This window comes from Rhinolophus ferrumequinum, chromosome 10 (genome assembly GCF_004115265.2).
Source record: "Rhinolophus ferrumequinum isolate MPI-CBG mRhiFer1 chromosome 10, mRhiFer1_v1.p, whole genome shotgun sequence".
Classification (NCBI taxonomy): domain Eukaryota; kingdom Metazoa; phylum Chordata; class Mammalia; order Chiroptera; family Rhinolophidae; genus Rhinolophus; species Rhinolophus ferrumequinum.
In genome coordinates, this window is record NC_046293.1 from 60,108,426 (window position 1) to 60,134,503 (window position 26,078).

Sequence of the window (26,078 nt, forward strand, 5' to 3'; positions counted from 1 at the left end):
TAAAGAGAACCATTGGGAAATAAGTGAGGCTTCATCAAAGAGGTGACATTTGAATTGGGTCTTGATTTCATTAGCTAGAGTGCATTGTTCATTGTGACTTATGTTTTGTTCATGTGGTCATAAAAACAGCAATGAATTACCAGAGATACAACTATAACATTATTGCTCATGCTACTTCCCCACATTTTTCCACCACAGAAATCCTACATCAGAAATCTATTTTATCATAACAAAAAAAGTGTTTATATGCTCAATACACACCTCCTGTTTGCTAGATATTGATGCCTTTTCATATATATGCCAGCTCTAAAAAGAGAAGTACCTAAAATATTTTGAACCATGACAATACCAATGGAACAGACGTATAGCCTCCTCAGGTAATCACATCAGAGGATGGTCATTTGAATTTGAAGGGTTTACTGGAAAATCATTCTCTGCTTTATAATCATGTCTCACATATAATTAAAAATCTGTTTCTGGCCTTCATATGGAGAGATTTTGCTTTGACTATAAACAGTTATTAACACAGATTAATATACATACACATGCATATATTCATTATATGTACATGAATGTGTGTGTGTGTGTGTTTGTATTTTAAGAATTGGTATATAATTCAAGTATTCTGAATAATTCTTCAGTAATTGCCCAGGGCTTTTCTATGCATTATATACTTTGCCAGGAAAAATCTTTCAATAACTATTTTTAAAAGAAATTAAAAACATATTTTTGAAAAAAAGTGTTACTAATTGTTTATAAGGAAATTTTTAATAGTAAGATAGATATACTTTAAGATTCCTCTTATATTCATTGAATATCGTACCAAAAGTATCTCTCATCATGATTATACTATCAACTTCCTGGGACCTCTGTTACCTTCCCTTAGACTTGTTCCATTGTCTCCTGTTTGTTCTGTACCTTTAAATTCACCTCTTCACTGTTTTCCTTTTAACATATATACATAGTCAAGTCTTTTTTTTTTTCCAACTAAGATTAGGTGTGGAGTTAAGAAGAGCCTTGACCTTGAAAAGGATGGTATGCTTTCTCCCTACTTTCTCATCTCCTGTTCAGTAGTCCTCATCTCTTGAGCATAGCATAGTAGTTAAAAGCATGAATTTTGGAACCTGACTGCTTGGATTCAAATCCTAGTTCTGCCACTTACAAGTTGTGTGACCATGGATTAAAAGGTTCTTAGTTTCTTCAGCTGTTAAATGAAAATAAAATGCTTAAGAAGTGCTTGGCACATAGTAAGGAGTAAGTATCAACTGCTATTATATTATCACTGTGACTGTCATACTACCCCACAGAAATTGCTTTTGATAAGGTCACTCTTGACCTCCTGTTTGCCTAGGTCCTTTACCTTTGAGAAGTTGACATCCACTCTTTACTGACAAATGCCAAATCTATCTCAACCATAATTTTCCCTCCAATATATAACTATTAGCTAGACATTCCTGCCTAGTTAATATTACAGATAACTCAAACTCAAAATGTCTACTAAGACTAAACATACCAGGGGTGCCAAAAACATGTATGCAAGTGGACACTTCGGTCAGCGTTGCTCAAGCAGTAGTTCACCGTAATCAGAAGTATCTGGACGCTGATGGTAACCACTTTGAGCACCACTTGTAATTGTAGGAGTCAAACGTGACTTGTATTCATCTTTTGTTATCGTTATATGTTGAGTATTACAGTTTTAATGCAGTTTTCCTTTCTTAAAATACGTATATATATTTTTTGGCACCCTCTGTATTTCACCCAAAACTTGATCCTTTTATTTCTCATACTCTTGTAGCTCCAACCATCCACCCAGTAACCCAAGTCCTGTTCATCCTACTGCCTCTTAAATATCACATCTATTTTCTCCTCTCCTGACAGTATACTGTTTCAATACTTGAGCATATTTTATGTGAACTATTGAAATATCTCTTGAATTCATCTCTTCATTCTATCATTTATCCTCTTCCAGTTCCATTTAGTATACTGCTTCCAGATTCTAAAATGCAAATATGATTATGTTACCCCCTTGCTTAAAACTCTTTCCCTTCATCTAAAGAATAAAACCCAAACTGGACCCTATCTACCTCTTTAGTAGGTAGATAACTAAAGGTTCTTGGAATTCATTAAGTTTTAAACCTTTTTGTGTATACTGTTACTTTTCACTGGTTGCCTTTTTCATACCTCTCCCCTACTCCACCCTTTTTTCTCTCATTTGCTTCTGGACAAATAACCTATTACACAGTGAGATTCGTGAAAGATTCATGGTTTTCTTTTATATCCCCAATGTTTGGTATAATGTCAGATACTAGTAAGTATATTAGAACTGTGTTTCTCACTGTGTGTCTATGGATGAGACAGTGCTGGTGAACAATAAAGCAAGTAGGGAAATTAAAAGTGATTCAAAACTTTTATAGCACTTTGACAGGATAATTTTACATGTTTTAAATCTAATAATACAAAAATAGGGCTTTGTTATTGTTATTTTGTTTCATTTTTCTAGTGGTTCATTTTTACTGTATTTTACAAAGGTATCTATGACGATTTAGAAATTAAAAAAAAAAAAAATTAGCCCTTCCACACAGATTGTTTGAGAAACACAGCATTAGAAAAATTTGCCAGAAATGTTTAAACTTGACCTGTACCAGATTAATGGTATTTCTGGAGCTATTTAAACTCCAAAAGAGCATAATAGTTTTAAAAAGAATCATAGCACATTTTGTGAGTGTGTGTGTGTGTGTGCATGTGCGCTCATGCATGCAACTGAAGGGTCAGAGACCGACCAATATTCATACATTCCATGAAATACTACAGTGTATGTTCCACCAATGTAACTGATCTATAGGACTTGGTTTGGATTGCCACGTTAATCAGTTTCACAGAGTATGCATATACCCCACTACCATGCATATAATTCCTTGAATGATTTCAGTATGTGATACGAAAAAAATATTTTAGAACATTTCTATACTTCTAGAGACTCTTAAAGTATCGATCTTCTCTGTTCTTAATAAATATTTGAGTGATTATTTAGACAAATTTAAATTTCTTTTTGATTATGAAAATAATCAGAAGCCTTCATGGTTCATGCTATCACATGATCTTTAAATTTCTATTTTAATTTAGTTTAAGTACTTATTGGCTTATGGACCTAGTGTAATGAAATGATACAGAGACATATGTGACTTGTTAGTTTCTCTTAAACAATAAGTCAGTTAAGCTAAAAAAAAAATTTTTCTGCTGTTTCTTCCTATATGCCTTTGCAGAAGAACTCAAACATCAACAAAGTACACAATTCTAAATACTCATTTATTCCAAATGTTTTTTTGCTGGATATTAATTGCAAGGGACTGAACACACACAGAATTTTAAAGAACCATTGGTTTTTTCCTTAAATCCTTTGACTATCTTGCTTGCCTAAAATATTGGCATTCATTTCATTATGAGCCAGTTTCGAATTATTAGTGGGGTAGGAGATAAGATACTAAACTTTAAAATTGAATTCATAAGCTTTAGTTCTTTAAGTATAACTTACCTTAATGTTTATTAGTGTTATTAGAACTATTTGGTTTTAGCATGCTTCCCATAAAGTAAATACCTAAACATAAAATCACTCATTAAATAGCCTGTTACTGAAAAAAAAATAAAAAATTAGACCATTGCTGTTATAGTCTAGTAGTTTTAAAATCTCATATCAGAAACTTCATAGCATACTTGCTGGTGTAATCCTTATGACAGAAGCTTTCAAATTTATCTATATTGCAAGGGATCTTCTCTTCAATTTCTACTTTTAGCTTTTAAGATGAAAACCAATGGTCTTTACATAATCATGGCTTTTTTAGCACTGATATATTGAGTTACAGGATTTATTCACTGCAAGTAACAGGGTAACTTTTTGACAAGCTTAGAATTCTCCTTCCTCATTCCTGTAGATGAGGCCGGGAAAGCATTGGCATTTCTTTGCTAACCAACAGAATGTTTCCCATTAGTTCTCAGAGCTTTCATAATCTTCACTGAGTTCAAGTAGTGTGTAAAGAAGAAATTCCATAGAATTTGAAAGAAAGGGTGACAGCAGGAACTTTAAATGAAGTTTTAATTTTATTCATGCCTAAAGCATAGTAACCAGATTGATAAATGTTAAAATGTTAGAACAACATCCTTGTCCAATTGAAAAATGCTCCCTTTAAAACTGCTTTATTTAAAATTTCAATATTTTAAGTAGAGTTTATGCCAGTTCTCTACTGACTGTTTGGGATTGGACGGGGCGGGGGTGGGTGTGGGGGGCGTGGACATAGTTAAAGTAAGTTTTTTTAAACTAAATAAATAAAAAGAAAGTTATATCCACTTATATTTTTCTTACATGAATTTTTTCTTTAAAGAAAGCATGAGGAGAGCATGGCAATGCGAAAAAGCAGAATAGAGCTATAGTTCTGTTTGCTTTAAATCTACTTGGTTAAGGGGTAGGCTTATATTTGTAGTTCTTCACTGTAAAAAGTCTACATCACAGTTTCCTATCTCCTTTATTTACAGAACTATAGCCAGTAACAGTATTAATAGAATGCTTCAGAATTATACAGTACCTTTTTAGAATGTTTATACTGTTGTCATAACAAATTGGAAAACAACAGTAACGGGGCAAATTTGAAAATTCTTTATCCATCTAATCTTAAAATCCATAAAAAATAATTTGGGGGTATTCTAAGATTACTTTAACCATGGATTACTTCAGGTTTTTAAAAATTTTTAATCATAATAAAATGGTTTACTCATTTTAGATTGGATTTTTATTTTTAGTATTGGTCAGTTTGGAGGTGTAGCTACTTTTTTAAATGGTTAAGAGTGGCATTACATTTTGATCAGTTACAGAATGAGTTACGCAACTCAAAGGCTTTAGGTAATCAAAAATTAAGTTTGTTTTCTTTCCTGTTCTAGTTACCGGTTTACTAAAATAGTGAGCATACATGATCACTTGAAAATTGGGCTTCTGGAGCACCTGAACAGAAAGGGAGTGGTTCATATTCAGCATTACAAAAGACAACTTTCTCTTTTTGAAGGGGATTACTTTGGCTATTTTCCAGGTACTGGGGAAATTCCAGATTCATTACAAATTATTGGGATGGCTATTAATTATTCATTTCCTAAAATATGTTGATTACAGACTTGAGATATGGTAATATAGTAGAACCTTACTTTACTTCATCAATTTTAAAAAAAAAACTGTAGAAGTTTATAGTGAAATACAAAATTGAGACTCAAATGAGTCACTTACAGTTTCTCAGAGAGCTCTGAAAACATCAATTTTATTGATGAGAACATATTTCTTAGAACTTTTTGAAAGTAATGTAAGAGCAATAGGATTTGTGCATGTGTATATAAGGAAAAGTTATGTGCAAAGCATTGTAGTCTTTCCAAGTAATTAAATAATGAAAGAAAATAATATTTTATATCCAATTTTAAGATGTTGGATTAAGGATGAAAATTTATAAAGAGTTTTTCATAGAATATTAATACTTTACAAAATAGTGTAATGGTATATGCATTCTTTTTAAAAATAGTTCTGCATGGTGGCAGTGGCTAAAGGTCTCTATACACTGAACCATAGAGAATGTCCACTGGGTGAGACATTTGATTATTTTAGAAGAATTCTCTAGAATTTTTATGTCTGGTTCCAGGTTGAAAATCAGGAAGAGTCATCCTAAAAATATCTTTCCAACTATTTTTCCTTCACATATCTTTTACTTACGTGGATTTATCTTGCTCGTTGTTGGGGCATTCACAATAGTTATTTTCCTTCATTAGGAAAGCCTCTTTCAGCATTATTTAGACTTTCATCTTTGACTTGTAGAGCTTTTAATAGGTTATAGTTATGTTATAGGCTGCAATTCAGATTTCTTTAGTCAAGTGTTTTTCCTCTGCTCTCAGTCTAAGGACAGCTTCCAATCTCTTTACCATACAAGTTTTGATTCATTCAACACACCTTTATTGAGGTATGTGCCAGGCACTGTGCTAGATCCTAAGGTACAAAGGTGAATAAGACATGGACTCTGCTCTCAAGATAAGTTCAGTATAAGTGAGTTCAAGGTATAAAGTTAGCCGAGAGGAAGGAATATTGGTTCCTCCTAGAGGTGCTAAGGAAGATGTAACATTTGTAAAAGATACTGAGATGAGTGTTAAAGAACAAGTAGGAATTTCTTATAGCGGAAGAATATTCTACGAAGGGGAAGAGTAATCTTAATACGTTATAAACTAAGGAATATGTCTTAAGAGTCCTAATTCAAATTTACATTCAAAAGTACTCTTATTTCTTGTAGTTTCCAATTTTAAATGCATAAGTAAGCACAAGTAGAGAACCACAAAACCACTTTGAGGAACAGATACTTAGTAGTCATGTCTACTCACAAAATGATTGGCTTGCACATACACCAGCCATTCTCATCATTCCTTCTGGATCAACAACTTTTCATACCAGCTTATGTCTTGAACTTTCCAGTTAGGCAACTAATCATATCACTAAGGCTAAATTAATGAATGCCAAAAGTCTACTGTACAATAAATATGCAATTTAGTTATTTAATCCTTAGATCTTCAAATGCTCTTGTCCATTTTGCACACTTTTAACTTACCTAGGGATTTAAACATAGAAATATTTAGCCTAGTTAAGAGTGCATTTGACTGTTCATTAATATAAGTTTCTCACTTCTTCTGTTTTGCATTGAGAATTGAAACCACCGGTATAGAATCTTTTTCTTCAGTCTGAGTGTTGCTTTATTTTTAACATGGTATTTGACAAAATTTTACCCAATTTTAGGACCAACTTTAGGCACAATTATGATATAAACCAAATGTGGCTTAAGATCGGTGTTTTATGATCAGTCACATTACTTCATATTTGGACCTCATTTTTTGGTGATGAGTTACAAGAGCTAATGCTCCTTGAAGTACTGAAGTGTTAGCATTTGTTAATGTCAGTTGAAATCAAATGAATTAACAGAGCTGAAGCTCAAAATGGCACATGACTGGTAGAGTGTCACAAAATTTATTAAGTAGCCACAAAAATAACATACTAATACTGTTTATATAATTTCTTTTATGATACATTCATATATATTCTTAGTTTTTGATAAGAAAAACCATGTAATAAGGAAGGATGAGTTTTGTTCTGTTTTACAGTTTAGGAAACATTGAGAGTAAGAGATACATCTACATAGGCACAACACGTTGTATGTGATCTCTGGTTCATAGTATATCATTCAGTTAAGTGTCTTACAGGTTAAAAAGGCGATTTCCTATGTCTACACATATATGACTTTTAATATATATATCTTTAAAAAGAAATTGTTTTGAAACAATCCTAATCAGATAGGAAAGTGATACTATCTTCTACTGTAAAGTAGAAGAATCTCTGAGAGAGATGCTTCAGAACTCTGGTTATGATTTTTATTATTGAACTAATGAAAACTATATTTTTTAAAACCTTGTATTTAATGACACCAGTCCACATATACAGTTTTCTTGTAATTGTCAAAGATGTTCATGTTTGTAAGATAACTGCATGTTAAAATATTGAATAACGACTTGCATAAATTACAAATCAAACCTCATGACCAACTTTAAGAAACTGCTTTCTTTCTTCTACCAGAATGTTGGCATTCAATGCTGATACCACCTGGGGCATGGAAATATTTTAGTGGTTTTACCTCTATTCCAATTATGCCTTGAAATTTTTATGTGAAGTTATAAGAGGACTTTTAATATTTTAACTGGTCTTTATACTATATTAAGACTCCTAGAATAATGTTGTTTTCAAGGTGAGGGAGAAGAGTATGATATTTTCAAGATGAAGAAAAGTCTGGCATCAGTTTAGTTTTTAAATTATTATGATCTCTGCATTAGTAGAACAATCAACTGGCTATTGAATTTCTGTATTTGTATGTGTTTGTACAAAGTTTTAGAAAATGTAGTTTGTGAGTTTCTTAAAACGTTCAACAAATAATGTTTTTTGGGGCCATGTAAGACTTAATGTTTTAAATTTAAACATAAGATTTACCTCAAAATATATTGGTTATGATATCTTTACAGACGGTTTCTTATCATTAAAACTGTTTGTGTTTTGTTGTTTGATTTGTTAACATTGAACTATAATCATTTATAAACTGGGATGTGTCACTATGGAAATAAGCACTGTTCTCTGTGTCAGTGACTTATAACAAAAATCCAAGCAGTGACCCACTACAGAGCAGGTAGTGGATTGAATGACAGTCAAACAAAAGGGGGGACGATTTTTTAATAGGTGTTCTTCTTTGGTTTAATATTCAGGTAGAAGTGCTTGAAGAAACTTTTGGTATTGTTTATTACAAGCAAATATATTTTTGCCTCATAGTAATATTTCATTCAAAAAATTTAAGTAGTCATGAAGATATATAAAGTACAGCATAGCGAATATAGTCAGTAGTATTGTAATAACTATGTATGGTATCAGGTGAGTAATAGACTTATTGGGGGTATTACTTTATAAATTATATAAATGTCTAACTTCTATGCTGTACACCTGAAATGAATGTAAAATAATATTGAATGTCAACTGCAATTGGGAAATTTTTTAAATAAATAAATAAATAGTAAAATTTAAGTACTCTGTGCAAAACGTTGAAAGAAAAGAGTAAAAAAACCAAGAGGATGAATACGTTAGTAAATATAAGGAAAATCATTTTTATTAAGCATGCATTTATTGTTCACATGCTAAGTGCCAAGTAATATAGGTGCTCTGTACTGGAGATATAAAAATAAAGATACCACAGTTTCTGCTCTCATGAGGGTCGCAGTCCATTTAGCAAGACAGACAAACTAAAAACTAAAGTTACAGTATATTATAAAATAAGTGATGTAACAAAACATGAGCATTAAGCAATATGGAAATGTACAAGATGAAACACTGTAAGGGAGTCTAGGAAGAGTTCCCAGACAGGATACCTGAATCTTGATGGTTTAGTTAAAAGTTTAGTTAAAAGGGTATATTTTATGTAAATGGAGTAATGTTGCAAACTTACAGAGAGAGAATGCATGGAGGTCAAGGAACCACAAATCAAATAAGGCTGGGATGGAGTTAAAAAAAGGTATTAACAAGAGATGAAGCTGCATAAGTGGGCAAAACATAGACCCATCTAAAGATCTGAGATTTTAATCTGAAATTGCATTAAAGGATTTATAGCAAGGAACAGGATTAGGTGCAAATTTTAGAAAGATCACTCTGGATGCTATAGGAAATCTAAAAAAATTTCAATTATATTTGGAAGCTCCTTGCAAGATAAGGATACATGTGAAAAATCGCATAAAAACAAAATTCAAGAATTATGTTTGCACAGCTTGGTTCTTTGAGGAGTTTGGTAAAGCCATAAATTGGGTTCTTTGTATAACTATGTTACAGCCAGTAGTGGAATATTCTTAGTATAACCCTGAACTGTTCAAATATGAGTATTTGCAAACTAATTGATCATTGTTGGAAATGCTGTCCTACCTCTCCTTTGCCTCATTGACTATTTAGTGGTGACACTATACTAAATCAGATGATAACTACTGTGATGGCATTTATACCCTGTATAACCATGTTGTACTCTGGGTTTCCTGGCTCTATTCTAGTGCTGGGTTTATAAGTAGAAGGCCAATCAAAAAGAAAAGAGAAAATGAAACTCAGAAGGCATGTAACACTACGAAAGATTGAGAATATAAAAAGAGTTAAGAAGAAAGGTGGAAAAGTATCCTTTCCCTAATTGCCTCCTACATTGTAACGTACCTCTATTATCTGCTCACATAAAATTTTTTTCTGCTGAAAATGGCACATAAATGATTCTGAAGCCTATATAGCCCAACCCAAACATTTTTAACTGTTTATACTGTTTGCATTGCTTAAGAATTACATAACAAATTCCATGATACTGTAAACAGTCCTCCCTTTGACGTAGGGGCTAGACGATCAATTTGGACAGTATTATTTTTATTATATAAAAAAATTCCAAAATAGATATTATGGTTACTTGAGTAAACATAAATTGATTTATAATTGAAACCACAAAATAGGGACACCATAATTTATTTCAAATAAGTGAATATATTTAATTTTGGAGTTTTAGCCAAACGGTACAAGGTGTATAGTCATAGCTTACAGCATCCAAGTTATCAGCATGAACCCAGCAGGCTGAACCTTTCATAGCTATCAAGACTTTATTTAACTTAATCTAAATGAGTGGTAAGCAAAGTTTGAAACACTTTGATTTCCATTAATATAAATCCAAGCTCTCCTAAGAGTGGGTTTCTACTACTTTACATGCAACTAGCTTCATTTAAAGCACGTTGTCACTTGACTCCAAGACAAATACCTCTTCCTGCAGCAAAAAAAAAAAAAAAAAAAAAAAGAGTTACCTATATGTATGTCTGTGTCATTCATTATATACTGTACTTAATGACTCTAGACATCTAGTTGATAATGTAATATTGGGTTCATATGGGACAGATGGTATTATCAACTTAAAATTAATCCCTCTTAAGTATTATGGAAAAGCTGCGCTTCTGCTGTTTTAAGTTCTAGATTACTTAATTCAAAAAGGAAAAGGGTTGGAGAACTCACTTATTCATAGTTTTAATCTTGCCATAAAGGAAAATTGGATTATGGTATTAAAGGAGAGCTTGAAGAAGTAAGAACACAACTTAGCCAGAATTCACATAACAAAACTTTGTTTTCTCAGGCTCAGCTAATCTGTACTGTTCCCTATAAAAATGGTTGACCAAATGGAAAATCTAAAGGCTTCTCTTTCATGATAAGGAATTGAAAATGAACACAGTAAATACTCTTTTAAGTTAATTTCGTGCTTGCACTCTATCTCAGTTTTTACCTACTCAGGCTAATTTGCAGGTGCCTGGGATGAGTAGACAATCCATAATTTCTACCAATCAAGTAAAAGAAGGAAAGAAAACTCTGAGCTTCTCTCCCAGTTAACAGGTAGTTTGCTGTGGTTAAAATTAATGCAGATTTTACAGCAACAAATATTAGCATTTTCATTTATTATAAGTAATTGATTTGAAATTTGGTAAATGAATAGTTGAGTGCATCATTTGAGTGTTTATTTGACCAGTTATTTATTAGTACAAGAGGCTATCACGTAAATTTTCATATGTTATGGCAAATCAGTTTGTTTCTCTGTTCATTTTAACATGCTTAACATGTGTGATTACTTTGACTTGAAAACTAATTTTATTCTTTGCAGTGTTTGAGCAACACACCTCCACTTACTGAATACTTCCTCAATGATAAGTATCAAGAAGAACTGAATTTTGACAATCCCTTAGGAATGAGAGGTGAAATAGCTAAATCTTATGCTGAATTGATCAAGCAAATGTGGTCTGGAAAATTTAGCTACGTCACACCAAGAGCCTTTAAGGTTAGTAAATAGATTTTGAATGACGGTTTTATCCCCCCAATAGAACAAAACTTGGTTATCTGGGCGAGGGGAGAAAAATCATCGCTATTACAATGGTTTATGACCCTTCAAAGTGACACAGCACATCAACAGATAGACAGTGTATCTGTGGCATTTAGTTTTCTGGCTGGGGGATGGGACAGAATGCTATTTTAAAAATGTCTTAAAAATGCTCCAGGGGATGGGGAAGGAAGTGGTGAAGTAAAGGTTGAGAAACAATGGTGTGGTACAAAGTGACTATATATAGAAAGACAGCGGGGAGCATTCACAGGTACGGTATTGGGACACAGTACATCTCTGGGGAACCTACAAAAACATTTTGTACAAATGGAAAGACTAAATTTTAAATTTGCGCATGTTATTGAATTCTAAAGAGTTCAGTTTATTTTAAGAATCATTGTAAGTATGAAAAGTTATTAAAATGGAACTAGTCTACAAAACACACTAAATATTAATTAAACATTTCAAAAGAATTCTTAAACTTTTAGGTTCATTCTAATTTCTGAAGTGGTTACTTAGAATCAATAAAATCTCAGGTACTTTAGTTTGTCATTAAAATTTTAAAGAGAATAAGAAGTTTTTAATCATTTTTTTATACAAACATCTTAAATGACATTCGTATCGGACATCTACTAGGCAACATTTTATTAACTACATACTAGTTCTTAAAAAATAAAAAAAACATTATCAGAAAACTCTTGCATTTATCTTCTTTAACTTTCTAAACTATGGAAAAACTAGTTCAGACAAACCATTTCTCAACCCTTACCAATGATTAGTTTCATTTTGCTAGATATTTTTAAATTGCGTAAATATCCTCTTGATACCTGCCTTTTTTCCTTTAACATTTCTCTTTAGTCTCATCAAAGAAGTATTTAGTACTGCAAACATTAGGAAAATTATATATGAACACAAATATTCCTGTTTTCTCTGTGAGATTCAACCTCTTTTTACACATAGAAACTAAATGAGAACTTTGTAATTTTTTCTAGTGGCCAAGAAATTGAATTTTATAGTCTTCAGTGTTTCCCACTAAAACTTTCGTGTTTTCCGTATTTTCTCCTCATTCTTTCCTCAGGCCAGCATTTCTATTTTACAGATTAGTTATTATGATTTTTAAAATATTTTTAGGTATGCAATACTCTGTATTTACACGTATGTAGTTATCATATCTGCAAATGACTGTAAAAGTGCCAGAAGTTGATTTGGGGTTTAAATATATTTTAGCAAGGTGATAAATTCACAAGTATATAATCTGAATAATGAGAACTGACTATTTATTTAAAAGTCAATCTGTCTTTCAAACTGATTTTATAGTTTTGCTTTTCTTACAGACACAAGTAGGACGTTTCGCACCTCAGTTCTCTGGATACCAGCAGCAGGACTGTCAAGAACTACTAGCTTTCCTATTAGATGGACTACATGAGGATTTGAATAGAATTAGGAAAAAACCATATATACAATTAAAAGATGCTGATGGAAGGCCAGATAAGGTAAGTTTAATGATATTATTGTCACTATTGTTTTAGTAACATAATATCTCTGTGTAATATGTGTCTGTTTTCCTTATAGGTAGTTGCTGAAGAAGCCTGGGAAAACCATTTAAAAAGAAATGATTCTATCATAGTAGATATATTTCATGGCCTGTTCAAATCAACTTTAGTTTGTCCTGAATGTGCTAAGATTTCAGTAACATTTGATCCTTTTTGTTACTTGACACTTCCATTGCCCATGAAAAAAGAACGTACCTTGGAAGTTTATTTAGTTAGAATGGACCCACTTACCAAACCTATGCAGGTAAGTAGTGATTATTTTCTTTATATTTGCTATTTTTATAAAAACTAATGTTGAGTTCATATGCTAAATATTTCGGAAATTAGTACAACTGTTTCGAAACTTGAAAGGGTGAGGAATGTGCAAAATATATTGTTTTTCATGTAAAAACAAAATTCTCAAAGGTTTTTTTTTTTTACTAAAGAAAAAGGAGAGGTTTGATTTTACAATGTTGGGGTAAAGAGTTTACAAAGATTTGTAACATAATATAATTTTGTTTATTTTCCAACCTGAACTTTCTTTAATGTTAATTATAATTTTCTTCCTAGCGGCTGTTGGAAATAAAACTAATAACTACAATATATTTTGATTCATGATATAAGATAGTGATAAATTTAAATATGTGTAATTTTTCGGCATCTTAAGAACTTCAAAGAGAAATGGAAGTGTAGTTAGACTAAAAATAATTTTCAATCTTTTAATAGTTTGGAGTATCAAATATTGCTTATTCTATTTAAGAGCCCTATGCTAGGCCTTAATATCAGTTGTCTGAGTCCATTGCCTAGTGTTATAATTGGATTATTGTACGTTTTGTGGAGCAAAACACTGTATTTTCTTCCTTTAGTAATCAATTAATCCATTTCTGACACTTGACCAGCCCTAATAAAAGTAGTTCCTTCTCTTCTACCTTCTGTTCCCCTAAACTCTATTTATTATAGCACTTAACAAATATCATTATGACCTTTGGTTTACTTTGATCTTTTCTCTTGTAGACCATGAGTTCTTTGAAGATATGGACTTTAAATCTTTGTATTTCTAACCCTTATGATTGTAGGTACTACTGTAAAAGTAGTGTTCAAAAATGTTATTCATTCAAATATGTACTGGGCATGTACTGGATGTAAAGCTCTTGTTTGGTAAACAAAGTAGACATGGTTCCTACTTTAGAAGAATGTTTACTAAAGATTCTTAGCTCAGGGTTCCAGCCAGATAGTACAGTTTGTTACAGCGTAATAGTTTCATTCGTACTCAGGCTGCCATAACAAAATCCAATAGACTAAGTGGTTTAAAGAACAGAAATTTCTTCTCACAGTTCTGAAGGCTGGAAGGCTAAGATAATCGTGCATGGCTGGTTTCTCGTGCAGGCTCTACAAACAGTCTACAAACAGCCCCCTCCTCTGTGTCGTCACATGGCAGGGTGAGAGCGCACACGTGCGTGAACTGTCTGATGTCTCTACTTAGAAGGGCACTGATCCCATTGTCAGGGCCCCACCTTCATGACCTCCTCTAAACCTCCCAGAGGCCTCATATTCAAATACCATCACATCAGTGGTGAGGGTTTCACCATAGAGATTTTAAGGGGACACAATTCAGCCCGTAGCAATATTCATGAGATCTATGTGAAAGGCATGCTTTGAACAAAATTATGATCTTAACCATTCATTTAGTGGAAGTGTTTGGGTTTACTATCAACAGGGCATAGTATATGAAGTGTTCATAAAAATATAATCCTTTTATTAAAAGTTAAGGTTTAGTAGAGACTAGTTATGTACTCAGTTATGCAGATTTCACCCATTTTTTTGCTGCTTCTGCTTTATGCTTCCCTCATGAACTCATTGAACTTGGTGCCCTCATGTTAATATTTCATCTAGTAGTGCTGAGAATAGTATAGAGAAACATGGTATTTGCCCTTAGCCGTGAACAGAGCCAGTAAAGACCCACTTTTATTTTTGGCCAGGGGAATATATGTTCACATTTCTAAAATCACATGCTTTAGATACTCACCTATTCACTTGTTTCTAAGTATTGAACTGTTAACATTTTTTTTCAATGGAGAGAAACTGTAACAATGCTATTGTACACCCTTACTTCTCTAGTTTGTAACTTTACAAATATATCCCAATGGGTATAATAGAATAAGAGAAGAGTATAAAACAATGAATAAAAATTTATTACAACAACAACAAAAAATTGTGGATACTTTTTCTCTACAGTACCTTCCCATGCCAATAATATAATCTGTATTACAGATTATATTCAGGTTACATATTAGCTATAAGATATATATTGAATGTTCTTCCATCATAATGGGTTTTTAGTTATATTTCCAGCAATGGGAATTTCATTAATATACCTCTTTCCCACTTGGTGACCAAAAATATAAACTTGTGGTGGTTAAATCCATGGTCAGCAAAGCGGAACTGGGATTTTTTTTCCCACTTGGAGGGAGTAACAATGCAAATACAAAATGACAGCCTAGTTAACACTATGCTTTAACCAGCTGGAGAGGAAAGGGAGATTGGCTGAGTTAGCCTACTTGAGATTTTCCATCACCAAACTTGATTTAGGTCATAGAAGTTTATTAGTAATTATATTGAGCATGTATTATATATTAGAATCTCATACTGTATAAGGTGCTGGAAACACAAAGGTGCTCCTAGTCCTTGTTCTCAAGAAGCGTAGTATACAGTGTTGCAAGTGCTCTGACAGAGTGCTATGTGAGTATACAAATGGAGTAACCTACCCAAACTCCTGATGATTCCTGTGTGGAATCCTGAAGGATGATTAGGTTTTAAGCACATGCAAACTAGAAGTACAAGCATTATAGATCAGGAAAGAGGCGTGTACAGAGGGCTGAAGGCGAAAAAGTACATGGCCCACATATGGAAACTGCAAGTAGATAATATGGTAAGCAGAAGCTAGATCACAAAGAACCTTGATGATAGAAAGTTTGAAGTTTACCCTAGAGATTATGGGAGCTATGAAGGAGTATTCAGTAGAGAGATCACTTGGCCAGATTTGTGTTTGAGAAAAAAAGACTCTGGCTAATGCAAAGATTGGATCAGAAAGGCTTAGATAAGATGTACCTAAGACCAGGTGAGAAGCTTTTGCAATGTTCAGATGGCAAATGACAAGGGATTGAACTGTTAAGGTTAGTGTCAGGATGGCAGTTAGATAGAAGAACAGTTGAATATAGGAATGAAAATATTTAAGAGTATTTAAAAAAGAAGCCAAGTTTATTGGATTGTAAATTGAGGCGACAGTGGTACTATTTGTTTTAATGGGATATAGAAGAAAGGTTTAAGACGAGCCTTAAGTGTTAGTATTGGATACGTTGACCTAATATGACCTAAATCTGTATGTAGTATTGGACATGTTGAGATGCATAAGGAAAATTTAGGTAGAGATACCAGTAGGTATTGAGTTTATGTATCTAGACTAGAGGAAAAGATCTGTACTTGAGATATAAATTGGGTGGTGAGCTCTGAAAGTGGTAATGAGTGTCTTAGAAGGATGAGATTATTTAAGGTTAGGGTGACCCTGTAATTTGTTATCTATCACCTGAACTCTTAAAAATAAAAGGGGCTGTTATTAATAATTATACCAGGACAGCAGGCTAATCCAGGACTGGCCAAAGCAAACCAGGATATATTGTCACCTAGTCTAAGGAGAGCATACAGAATCAAGAAGATAACTAAGGATAAAACTCTAAAGGACATGAGAAAAGAGCCTCAGAAGAAGATGTGACCAGGGGAATAGAAAAGAATAAGAAGTAGTAATGTAGGGGAAGGAAAATTTTAAAGGAGGGTGTGGTCAGCAATCATGCTGTGAAAAGGTCAATAACATAAGAACTGATAAAGACCTGGTTGTATGATAGCACTGACAACCTTGGTAACATTAAATAAAGAGGTGAAGACAAAAGCCAAGAATGGATCTGTAAGTGAATGGGAGGTGAGGAAGTTACCATAGTCACTGTAGACATTGCTTTTATCAAGGTTATTTATAAAGCAAACCAGAAAGGGAGATAATTGGAGGGGAATTATTAGAGGGAAAGAAATGAGAGACTGTTTTGCTTTTTTAGAAACTTGTATATATTCCAGTGTTTATATACGAGTCAAGGTAAAATGAAATAAAGGATAATTGCTGGGGTTAGATTCCAGAAGAAGCAGAAGAGCATGGGATTCAGAGCATAGATGCTAGAGTTAGCCTTGAATGGGAAGAATGACCCCTGATCCTCTTTGCATGTGTTGTAAGAGACAGGGATGTTTTACACTCAAGTTTGTAGAGGGAAAAGAAGTTGGAGATTTTCCTATCCAATAGCCACTAATTTTCTCGGTTGAAATAGGTATTCTGCTGGTAGTGAAGGGAGAAATGGTGAAATATGAAGCCTAAGGATTGGTGAAGATTTTAAATAGTTATTGAGAGAAATAGAAAACAAGTAAATAAAGGATACATGGGAGAATTTCTGGCTGGTGTTGAAGGATCAGTTGAGATTGAGCACTGTGAATTTGGAGTGCACCAATCTTTAAAGTTAGGCAGTTTTCCCCAGCATTTCTGAACAGCTCTAAGAAAGTAACGAGAATAAAACTGAATAACAGCAAAAGGTTTTGCAATGAAGTAGTTGAAGTGAGGAATCATGTGGGGTCTGGATGGAAGGGTGTAAAGACAGGAACCTGGTAGACTGGGGGAAAAAATCAGAATCAAAAGGACTGGAGATCTCAATGCAAGCCAAGAATAGAAAATAATGAGCTCTCAGGAAAAGAAAGGAATAGTTAGACAGTAGCCTGTTAAGAGTGTAAGATATTGGAGGTGGATCAGGTTATGACGAGGTCCACAAAGTTAGCTACAGTTGAATGCAAGTAGAGGTCTTTGAATTGAGGAGCCAAGGAACAGTAGGTGCAGATAAACCACGCCTATGGATATTGTCACCCAGGATAACGGTGAGATTGGCCATACTGTGAGCCACATGCCAAGTAAATGTGAGGAAGCAGCCTCATGAGGTTGTTTTCATCTATTGAATATTTGTTGCAAAGTAATAAATTCATTACAATTTTCTTGTTTTTTAGTACAAAGTGGTTGTCCCCAAAATTGGAAACATACTTGATCTTTGTACAGCATTGTCTGCTTTATCAGGAGTACCTGCAGATAAGGTAAGATGTTTCTGGGTTTGAAGTATGTAAGGTGGAGTTTAGTTTTGCAGTGCTGTAAAACCAGCTTAATAGAAATTTATTTTCTTTTAGATGATAGTTACTGATATATACAATCATAGATTTCACAGAATATTTGCAGTGGATGAAAACCTTAGTAGTATTATGGAACGGGATGATATTTATGTGTAAGTATAAAATTCATTGTTCAAAATATTACTTGAGAAAAAATTCAAAAGAAATAACAAGTTTTCAGAATTTATGGTCAGTTTTGTCCTTGTAGGTTTGAAATTAACATCAATAGGACAGAAGATACAGAGCATGTGATTATTCCTGTTTGTCTAAGAGAAAAATTTAGACACTCAAGTTACACCCACCATACTGGTTCTTCACTTTTTGGTCAGCCTTTTCTTATGGCGGTACCACGAAACAATACCGAAGATAAACTCTACAATCTCCTGCTTTTGAGAATGTGGTAAGTGCCAGATAATTCTACATTCACAAAATAATATAAAATAGCTAATGAAAGTAAACATGCAAGGTATTATCAGAATATGATTAGATAAGTCTGTATTCAATCTCATCTTTGTTTAGGCAAGTAACAGTTTTAAAAAATCATAGTCTAATCCAATTTCTTGATCATGTAAAACATTACTGAGGTTATTTCAAACCAAGGAAACATGAATTCTTCTAGCTGTTTTACAACAAAAGTTGACAGTTGGAAGACAATAAAAATTTAGCATGTTTGCACTCTGAAATCATAATGTCACATGTTTCATTTCTTTATATACTCTGCTAGTTCAAGAATGCGTACTAATAGATAGCTTTTATTTAAAAGGATAAACTTTCTTGGTTGATATTATTGTAAGGCAACTCCTTTTTGTCTTTCTAAAACCATGATTTGAATTATAAGGTAATCAAGAATACCATTTGATCCCTTTCTTTTATCCTTTATAGCTGACATATTTAGTATTCTTTCTATTTTAATCATTGTTGTCCCATAATCTATACATAAAGATCGCATCATACAACTATAAATGATTTTAGCCTTAAAAAAACTAATATATATATCATCTATCTAAATGAGGACTTTTATTTAAAAATTTTTAAGTCTAAAAATTATCTGCCACAAACTTTTAACACATAAAAGAAAGATGTTAAAACCCAAGAAGAGCAAACTAACTTCTTTTTTATAAAGACAAGTTTTGTTTTATTGAAAGAATGGAAAACTTTTTTTTAAGTTCTTACCTTCGTAGAACTGAACTTATTTGATTTCTGATTTTTTTAAAGCCGATATGTCAAAATATCTACTGAAACAGAAGACTCTGAAGGATCCCTACACTGCTGTAAGGACCAAAATATTAATGGGAATGGCCCAAATGGCATACATGAAGAAGGCTCACCAAGTAAGACTTCCCTATTGTAAAAACTCTTCGCCTGGATTATTGCTTTAGAGAAACGTTGAAAGGATGGGGATTAAGGAACTGAAAGATATTTGCAAGCCTGGAAAAAATGTTAGTATTAATAATTTTTAAATGTAGCATTGACTTTATTTAAAGACTTCTAATATCTAAAATTAGGTGAAATGGAAACAGATGAGCCAGATGATGAATCCAGCCAGGATCAAGAACTTCCCTCTGAGAATGAAAACAGTCAATCTGAAGATTCGGTTGGAGGAGATAACGATTCTGAAAATGGATTATGTACTGAGGAAACTTGCAAAGGTCAACTCACGGGACACAAAAAACGATTGTTTACATTCCAGTTCAACAACTTAGGCAATACTGATATCAACTACATCAAAGATGATACCAGGCATATAAGATTTGATGATAGGCAGCTTAGGCTAGATGGTAAGTATTTGTGAAAAAAGGCCTCAACACTAAACGAGCAAAGCACGTTATTTTTTTAGGTGAAAACCACAAAGTTCAACTCATGAAAATAACATTTACTTACCTATTAAATGAAAAGCCTTAATTTCCAAGTATACTAAAACACATGTCAATATTTATTAAATGGAGGTTGAACTTATGCTTAAGTGTTTTTTTTTGTTTGTTTTGTTTTTCTAATTCCTAAACTATTTAATGGCTTGGAAACAGCAATTTGCCCTGTTCACCTAGTAAAAGAAATGATTGCTATTTATTTATTCTTGTATATAGCTTAACATTAAAATACATTAGTTTTAATATTGTGGCATATTAAATTTTAAAGAAAAACTATGTTTCCTACCTCAGAAAGATCTTTTCTTGCTTTGGATTGGGATCCTGATTTGAAAAAAAGATATTTTGATGAAAATGCTGCTGAGGTAAGTCATTGCTCATTCCTTCCTTATCTTTTCCATGTTGATCACACTGTTTTGTTAACACTCTTCTATTTCTATCAAATGTATTTATTTTGTCATTAGAAATTGGTTATGTACTAGAAAAGGCTTGTTGGTTTTGAACATGCTCTCTGTTTCCACTTTTTAGTCGTTTATAGGTGTGTATACAGGAGTTATTTAGAAGTATGGTATAAATCTCAACTGAAATAAGCTTTATGATTCTTTTGAGAAAGTTTAGGAGTTTTTCATTACTATTCATAGTAAGATGGTATCACTAAAATGAGTTTTGTTTCATTTGTTCTCTTAACTCAAGAAATACTTCTCTTTAGGATTTTGAAAAACATGAAAGTGTGGAATATAAACCTCCTAAAAAACCCTTTGTGAAATTAAAAGATTGCATTGAGCTTTTTACAACAAAAGAAAAGCTAGGTGCTGAAGATCCCTGGTAAGAAACAAAGTTAAATAATTTTTTCTAATTTTTTTTTTTTTAAGGATTTATACTGAGGTATGTGCTACATCAAGTTAAAAAAGTAATAACTAAATTCCCTTTGATATTTTGAATAAGCATTTCTTTATATGGTAATAGTCTATTAGGGGGATGAGAATGTCTTTAAAAGTATTATGTTAAGCTTTAAGTAATGATAAGTAATTTAACGTAGTGATAAGTAATGTTAAGTAATATGCTAGGACCTATTAGAGATGTATTAGAAGTTTAGAATCATTATTGCTTTTTTTAATCTCATTACTGTATTTCCCATAGCCATTTTACTATGAATAATTAATTATAATTACTTTTTCTTAAGAATTTTTAGCTGTGCAGACATTTTGAGAGAAACTTTTAGAAAAATCACAGTTATATATTTTGTGGTGTTATTAATTCCATTAGAGCCCAGACATTTTGAGATTTTCTAATACCTATATTTTAGCACAGTTTTGTGGTACATGCATGTCTTTTGAGCATACTGTAATGGATATAACCTAGCCCTCGTCATTTTTGGAATACTTATTTACCATATTAGTTTATAATAGTAAAATCTATTTGAAAAATGTACTGAAGATAAAAATAATAACAGGAGTTCCTGTCAGTCTGTACATATTAGGCATATGATAACTGCTCACTGAATAAATGTAGAACTTTTCAAACTTTCAAAATATGTATTGTTTTAATTACCTCTATCAAGCTTTAAATGTTTTTCTTTATTCTTAGGTATTGTCCAAATTGTAAAGAACATCAGCAAGCCACAAAGAAATTGGACTTATGGTCTCTGCCTCCAGTACTTGTGGTACATCTCAAGAGATTTTCTTACAGTCGATACATGAGAGACAAGTTGGATACCTTAGTTGATTTTCCTATCAAGTAAGTTTTGATTATGCTTCATAAACATTGGACAACTAACTCTTTTTAAATATCAGGTACCATTGGGCGCAGTTTCAGTTTTTGAGTGTGTTTTTGAGTAGTTCTAACAATTTGTAGGGATCACTAATAATTTTTCTTCCTACTGAGAGATTTTTTTCAAAGAACAAAGAGAAAATATATTCTTTTAAAAAATAGAATAAAACTCATTCTGTATTACTTAAAACTCACTGACCCTGTTTATAAATCTAAGATACTCATGGGACCTTAGTGATTTTGTTTTTCCTCGGACTTACTTCATCATTAATCATCAATTATTCCTAAATATGCTTTTTAAAAAGACTTAAGAAATATATAAAAATAGAATAATGGAGTTGCTTAGAAGGATAACACAGCAGTGTGATCATCCCTATTGTTGTGTCATCCTTCAGTTTTCTTATTGCCCTGTCCAGAATATGACATCATATTCGTAAAAAGTTATAAAGCGGTCTGGAGACAGTATTTTTGTAGTCCTTTTTTTTTAAAGCTTTCACTAAGCATAATTGAAAATTGAGAAGGACTAATAAGGAATATTGTATTCTCATTCATGTAGTCCAGGAAGGACTTTTTCACAATACTTTGCAACAAGAACTTGATTCTCTTCTATTTTGCTAAAAGAACATTGAATAATACCATGTTTCCCCGAAAATAAGACCTAGCCGGACAATCAGCTCTACCGCATCTTTTGGAGCAAAAATTAATAAAAGACTAAGTCTTATTTTACTGTAAGACTGGATATAATATAATATATAATATAATACTGGGTCTTATATTAATTTTTGCTCCAAAAGACACATTAGAACTGATTGTCCGGCTAGGTCTTATTTTTGGGGAAACAGGGTATGCTTTTGTATTTCATGATGTCTGTGCACCAAATTTACTTTGATATAGTTAATAAGTAGACAAATGCTGAAGGCAGGTTTATATACAAAGATAACTGGAAGGAAGGAAGGAAATGATGTAATATTGAAAATATTCTTTGGAGTGCTTATTCCAACTGGTGTTTATAAGTTTAAAATTGAAAATATTTTGTAATTGTGCAAACAAAAAAATGTTAATTTGCTCTTTAAGAAAATTATGAGCCCTCAAAGTTTTCAAGAAGATAGCATTTGGACAATGTTAACTACAAGAAGAACCGGAAGTAATGATAAGCTAGGACCTATTAGAGATGTATTAGAAGTTTAGAATCATTATTGCTTTTTAATGAGGCAAGTATAGGAAGAATAACCAGAAATATTGATAAGCTATAAGATGGTCCTGTTCCTTTTCATGCATGACGGATTATAAACAACTCGTTTCATTTCCAAGAATGTTGCCCATTTGGGATATATAGATTATCAAAACCAAGAAAATGTAGAATAAGTATTGGAGCTTACATATATTTAAATTATTGTAAAATTTCTAGGAAAGTTTTTTTTCCCCACTACTCTTTTATTCTTCTATAAATGAATCATCCTAAAAATAACTTTTAAAACATAAAAAATAAAAAGGACCAAAATGATAGTGATGACTATTTTTCCTAGTACTGAGAGTTAAATGTGATAACATAAAAATATTAATCTGAATAACAGCAGTCAGTGGAGAATTTTTGAATTCTCAACCCGTAAGAAAATTTTTGCCAAAATATTCAAATATCGAGGATATATACATGATTTGTTTTCATAAAGTTATTTGGCTCTTAGTGATTTCTTTAGTGAGATAAATATGATGGAAAGGAATAGAATTCATTGCATTTAAGGAAAACATAAAACTAACTTGATCTCTTTTTAAAACAGTGACTTGGATATGTCGGAGTTCCTAATTAATCCAAATGCAGGTCCTTGCCGCTACAATTTGATTGCTGTTTCCAACCACTATGGAGGGATGGGAGGGGGACACTGTAAGTTGACAGTTTACCTTTTACTAAAATCATGTTTGATAGCTCCAGACTTTTTCCCTTAAGATATTTATTACTTCTTAAAAGGAAAATGTGAGATATGTCTTACATGTACTAATAGTTCAAAAAATATTGATTAATGAAAGAATCCGCTTTTGAACCTTTTTTGACATCAGGAGTTAGAGGACTGAGTTTTTCATACTCCTCAGTTGAGAGCACAGGAAGATTACTTGTCCATTCAGGGCTCCTGTCCTTCCCCATTCTCCTTCCCCTTCCCTTTCTAATATGTATGTGCTCTTATAAATCCTGCACCATTGTAAAGTTATATAATTGGTGCTGTACTATAAATCTTAACGTTTCTCTCTTAACACTTAAGACATGTCCATATAGTCCATTGCTTCCAAACACTTATGACTTAACAGCTACCAGATTTTATCTCTACTCACTTCATGGTGGACATCCAAATTGCTTTTAACTTTCTGCCACCATAAGACGATAAGCATCATTGTTTATGGTCTTCTTTGTGAGAATTTCTTTGAGCTACATACCCATAAGTGAGAATGCTGGGTCATGAGTATTTAAAGTACTGCTAGATGGCTCTCCAGGATGGTTAAACCAGTCTACACTCTCCAGTTGATAGATTTTTCTGTTCAACCAACTTTGCATTCCTGGGAAATCATACTTATCTTTTAGCATTTTTTATATACTCAGATTTGGTGAACGAATTTTATTTAGGATTGTTACAATTTAATTCATAAGTGAAATTGTCCAGTAATTTTTTTTTATATTGTTCATACTTTGGAATCAAGATTTTAATCTACCCTAATAAAATAGGCTGGGATACTTTGTTTCTGTTTCCTGAAGCAGCTGGTAATGTATAGGAATTAACTATTCATGAAAGTCTAATAGAATTCACCTATAAAATTTCACCTATCTGGGCTTTACAGCCTTAAACTTTTCTGTTTATGTCACGCTTATTGAAGTCTATTCAGTTTTCTTTTTCCCAAATGTGCGCATTGTGGCTTTTTCTATTTTTATAAAAATGTATCTGTGTTTTCCAATTTATTTGATAATAGTTGTCTATAATACTCTTATGCTATATTTTTTCCTTTTCTTGTTCTTTTATCTTTTTTTTAATTGATCTTCTAGGAGGTCTGTCTTATTAACCTACTCAAAGAATTAGTTTTCCAGTTTATTAAATTTTTCTTTTTGTTGTTACATGTATGTATTCTATCTCATTGATTTCTTCACTTCCCTTTGGTATATTTTTCTTCTTGTTACTTTGGGTTTACTCTGTTTCTCTTTTCCCAACTTTTTGGGTTGAATGATTTTTGCTTTCCATTTTTTGTCCTCTATTAAAAGCTATAATAAAAGCTCTAAATTTCCCTCTTAATTACTGCTTTATCTCTATCCCATAAAATTTGAAATGTAGTATTTTTTCAGTTATATGAATTTATGGCTTTTGTAAAGCTCTAAATATATGGCTTTTGTAAAGCACTCCTCTTAATTTTAATTTTGTTAACAGGCACTGTCCATAAGACTTCCATGTGACTTAATAAATGGTCTGTTTCATAAATGTTTGTGTGCTTGAAAAACAGGTATTTTCTATTCAAACATAGAGTTATATATTTCTCTAATAGTTTAAGCTTATCAGTTGTATTCAAATTATTACCATCTCTGGTCATTTTTGATGTTTATTAGAGGAATTTATCAGTACTACTACTGAAGTATTGATTTATCTGTTTCTTCTAACAGTTTTATTAGTTGTTTTGCATTATTAGTTGCATTTATGTTTATAATAGGTAGCTCTTCTTTCTCTATTGTTCCTTTTGCCAGGATTGACATTTTCTTTTCCCTTTTGTCTTTCGCAAAGTTAACAAATGTTAGTCTAGCTTTTTTTGGGTCTTTTTATTCAGTCTAACAACAATTTTCTTTTCATTTCTGAGTGCAGCTCATGAGTTCAGATTGACAAATTTACAGCCCGCAATAGACTCCAACCCAGAAAAATAATAAATTTGTTTTGTGAGCTGGAGAATTATTTAGAAAACATGGTCTATAAAGTGTCACTTTTTAGAATCTACATCAACAGAAAATTGTTTTGGGGACATTTTGCAACTTTGTTTCCTCAGTTATTGGGTAGTTTATATGAAGCATAGAGAAGGAAAGAGGGCATTTTTTTTTTTAACTTAAAGCAAATCTTTAAAAATTGTGCAGATTAATCTCTTTTTGCCTTCCTCTTTCTATGCACTTTTGTTAAAGACTGAAAATGATTCTGGTGTTGTAAAAATCCCTACAGATTAGTGGAATAGTAGTGTTGGAA

General features: G+C 32.3%; 1 protein-coding gene across 4 annotated transcripts in view; it reads left to right on the top strand.

Moving 5' to 3' along the window:
- Window positions 1-26,078, top strand: part of USP15 (ubiquitin specific peptidase 15) — a 113,944-nt gene that overhangs the window by 82,510 nt on the left and 5,356 nt on the right. For 2 of the 4 annotated variants that reach the window (XM_033116953.1, XM_033116954.1), the window contains 12 exons: window positions 11,256-11,429; window positions 12,803-12,961; window positions 13,041-13,265; window positions 18,089-18,172; window positions 18,263-18,357; window positions 18,453-18,644; window positions 19,460-19,575; window positions 19,750-20,022; window positions 20,404-20,474; window positions 20,819-20,934; window positions 21,697-21,846; window positions 23,658-23,761. In XM_033116953.1, the coding sequence (XP_032972844.1) occupies window positions 11,256-11,429; window positions 12,803-12,961; window positions 13,041-13,265; window positions 18,089-18,172; window positions 18,263-18,357; window positions 18,453-18,644; window positions 19,460-19,575; window positions 19,750-20,022; window positions 20,404-20,474; window positions 20,819-20,934; window positions 21,697-21,846; window positions 23,658-23,761 (1,759 nt within the window). Of the gene's footprint in view, window positions 1-4,929; window positions 5,076-11,255; window positions 11,430-12,802; window positions 12,962-13,040; window positions 13,266-18,088; window positions 18,173-18,262; window positions 18,358-18,452; window positions 18,645-19,459; window positions 19,576-19,749; window positions 20,023-20,403; window positions 20,475-20,818; window positions 20,935-21,696; window positions 21,847-23,657; window positions 23,762-26,078 lie in introns of those variants that run through there. The other 2 variants (XM_033116955.1, XM_033116957.1) reach the window with 2 other exon arrangements.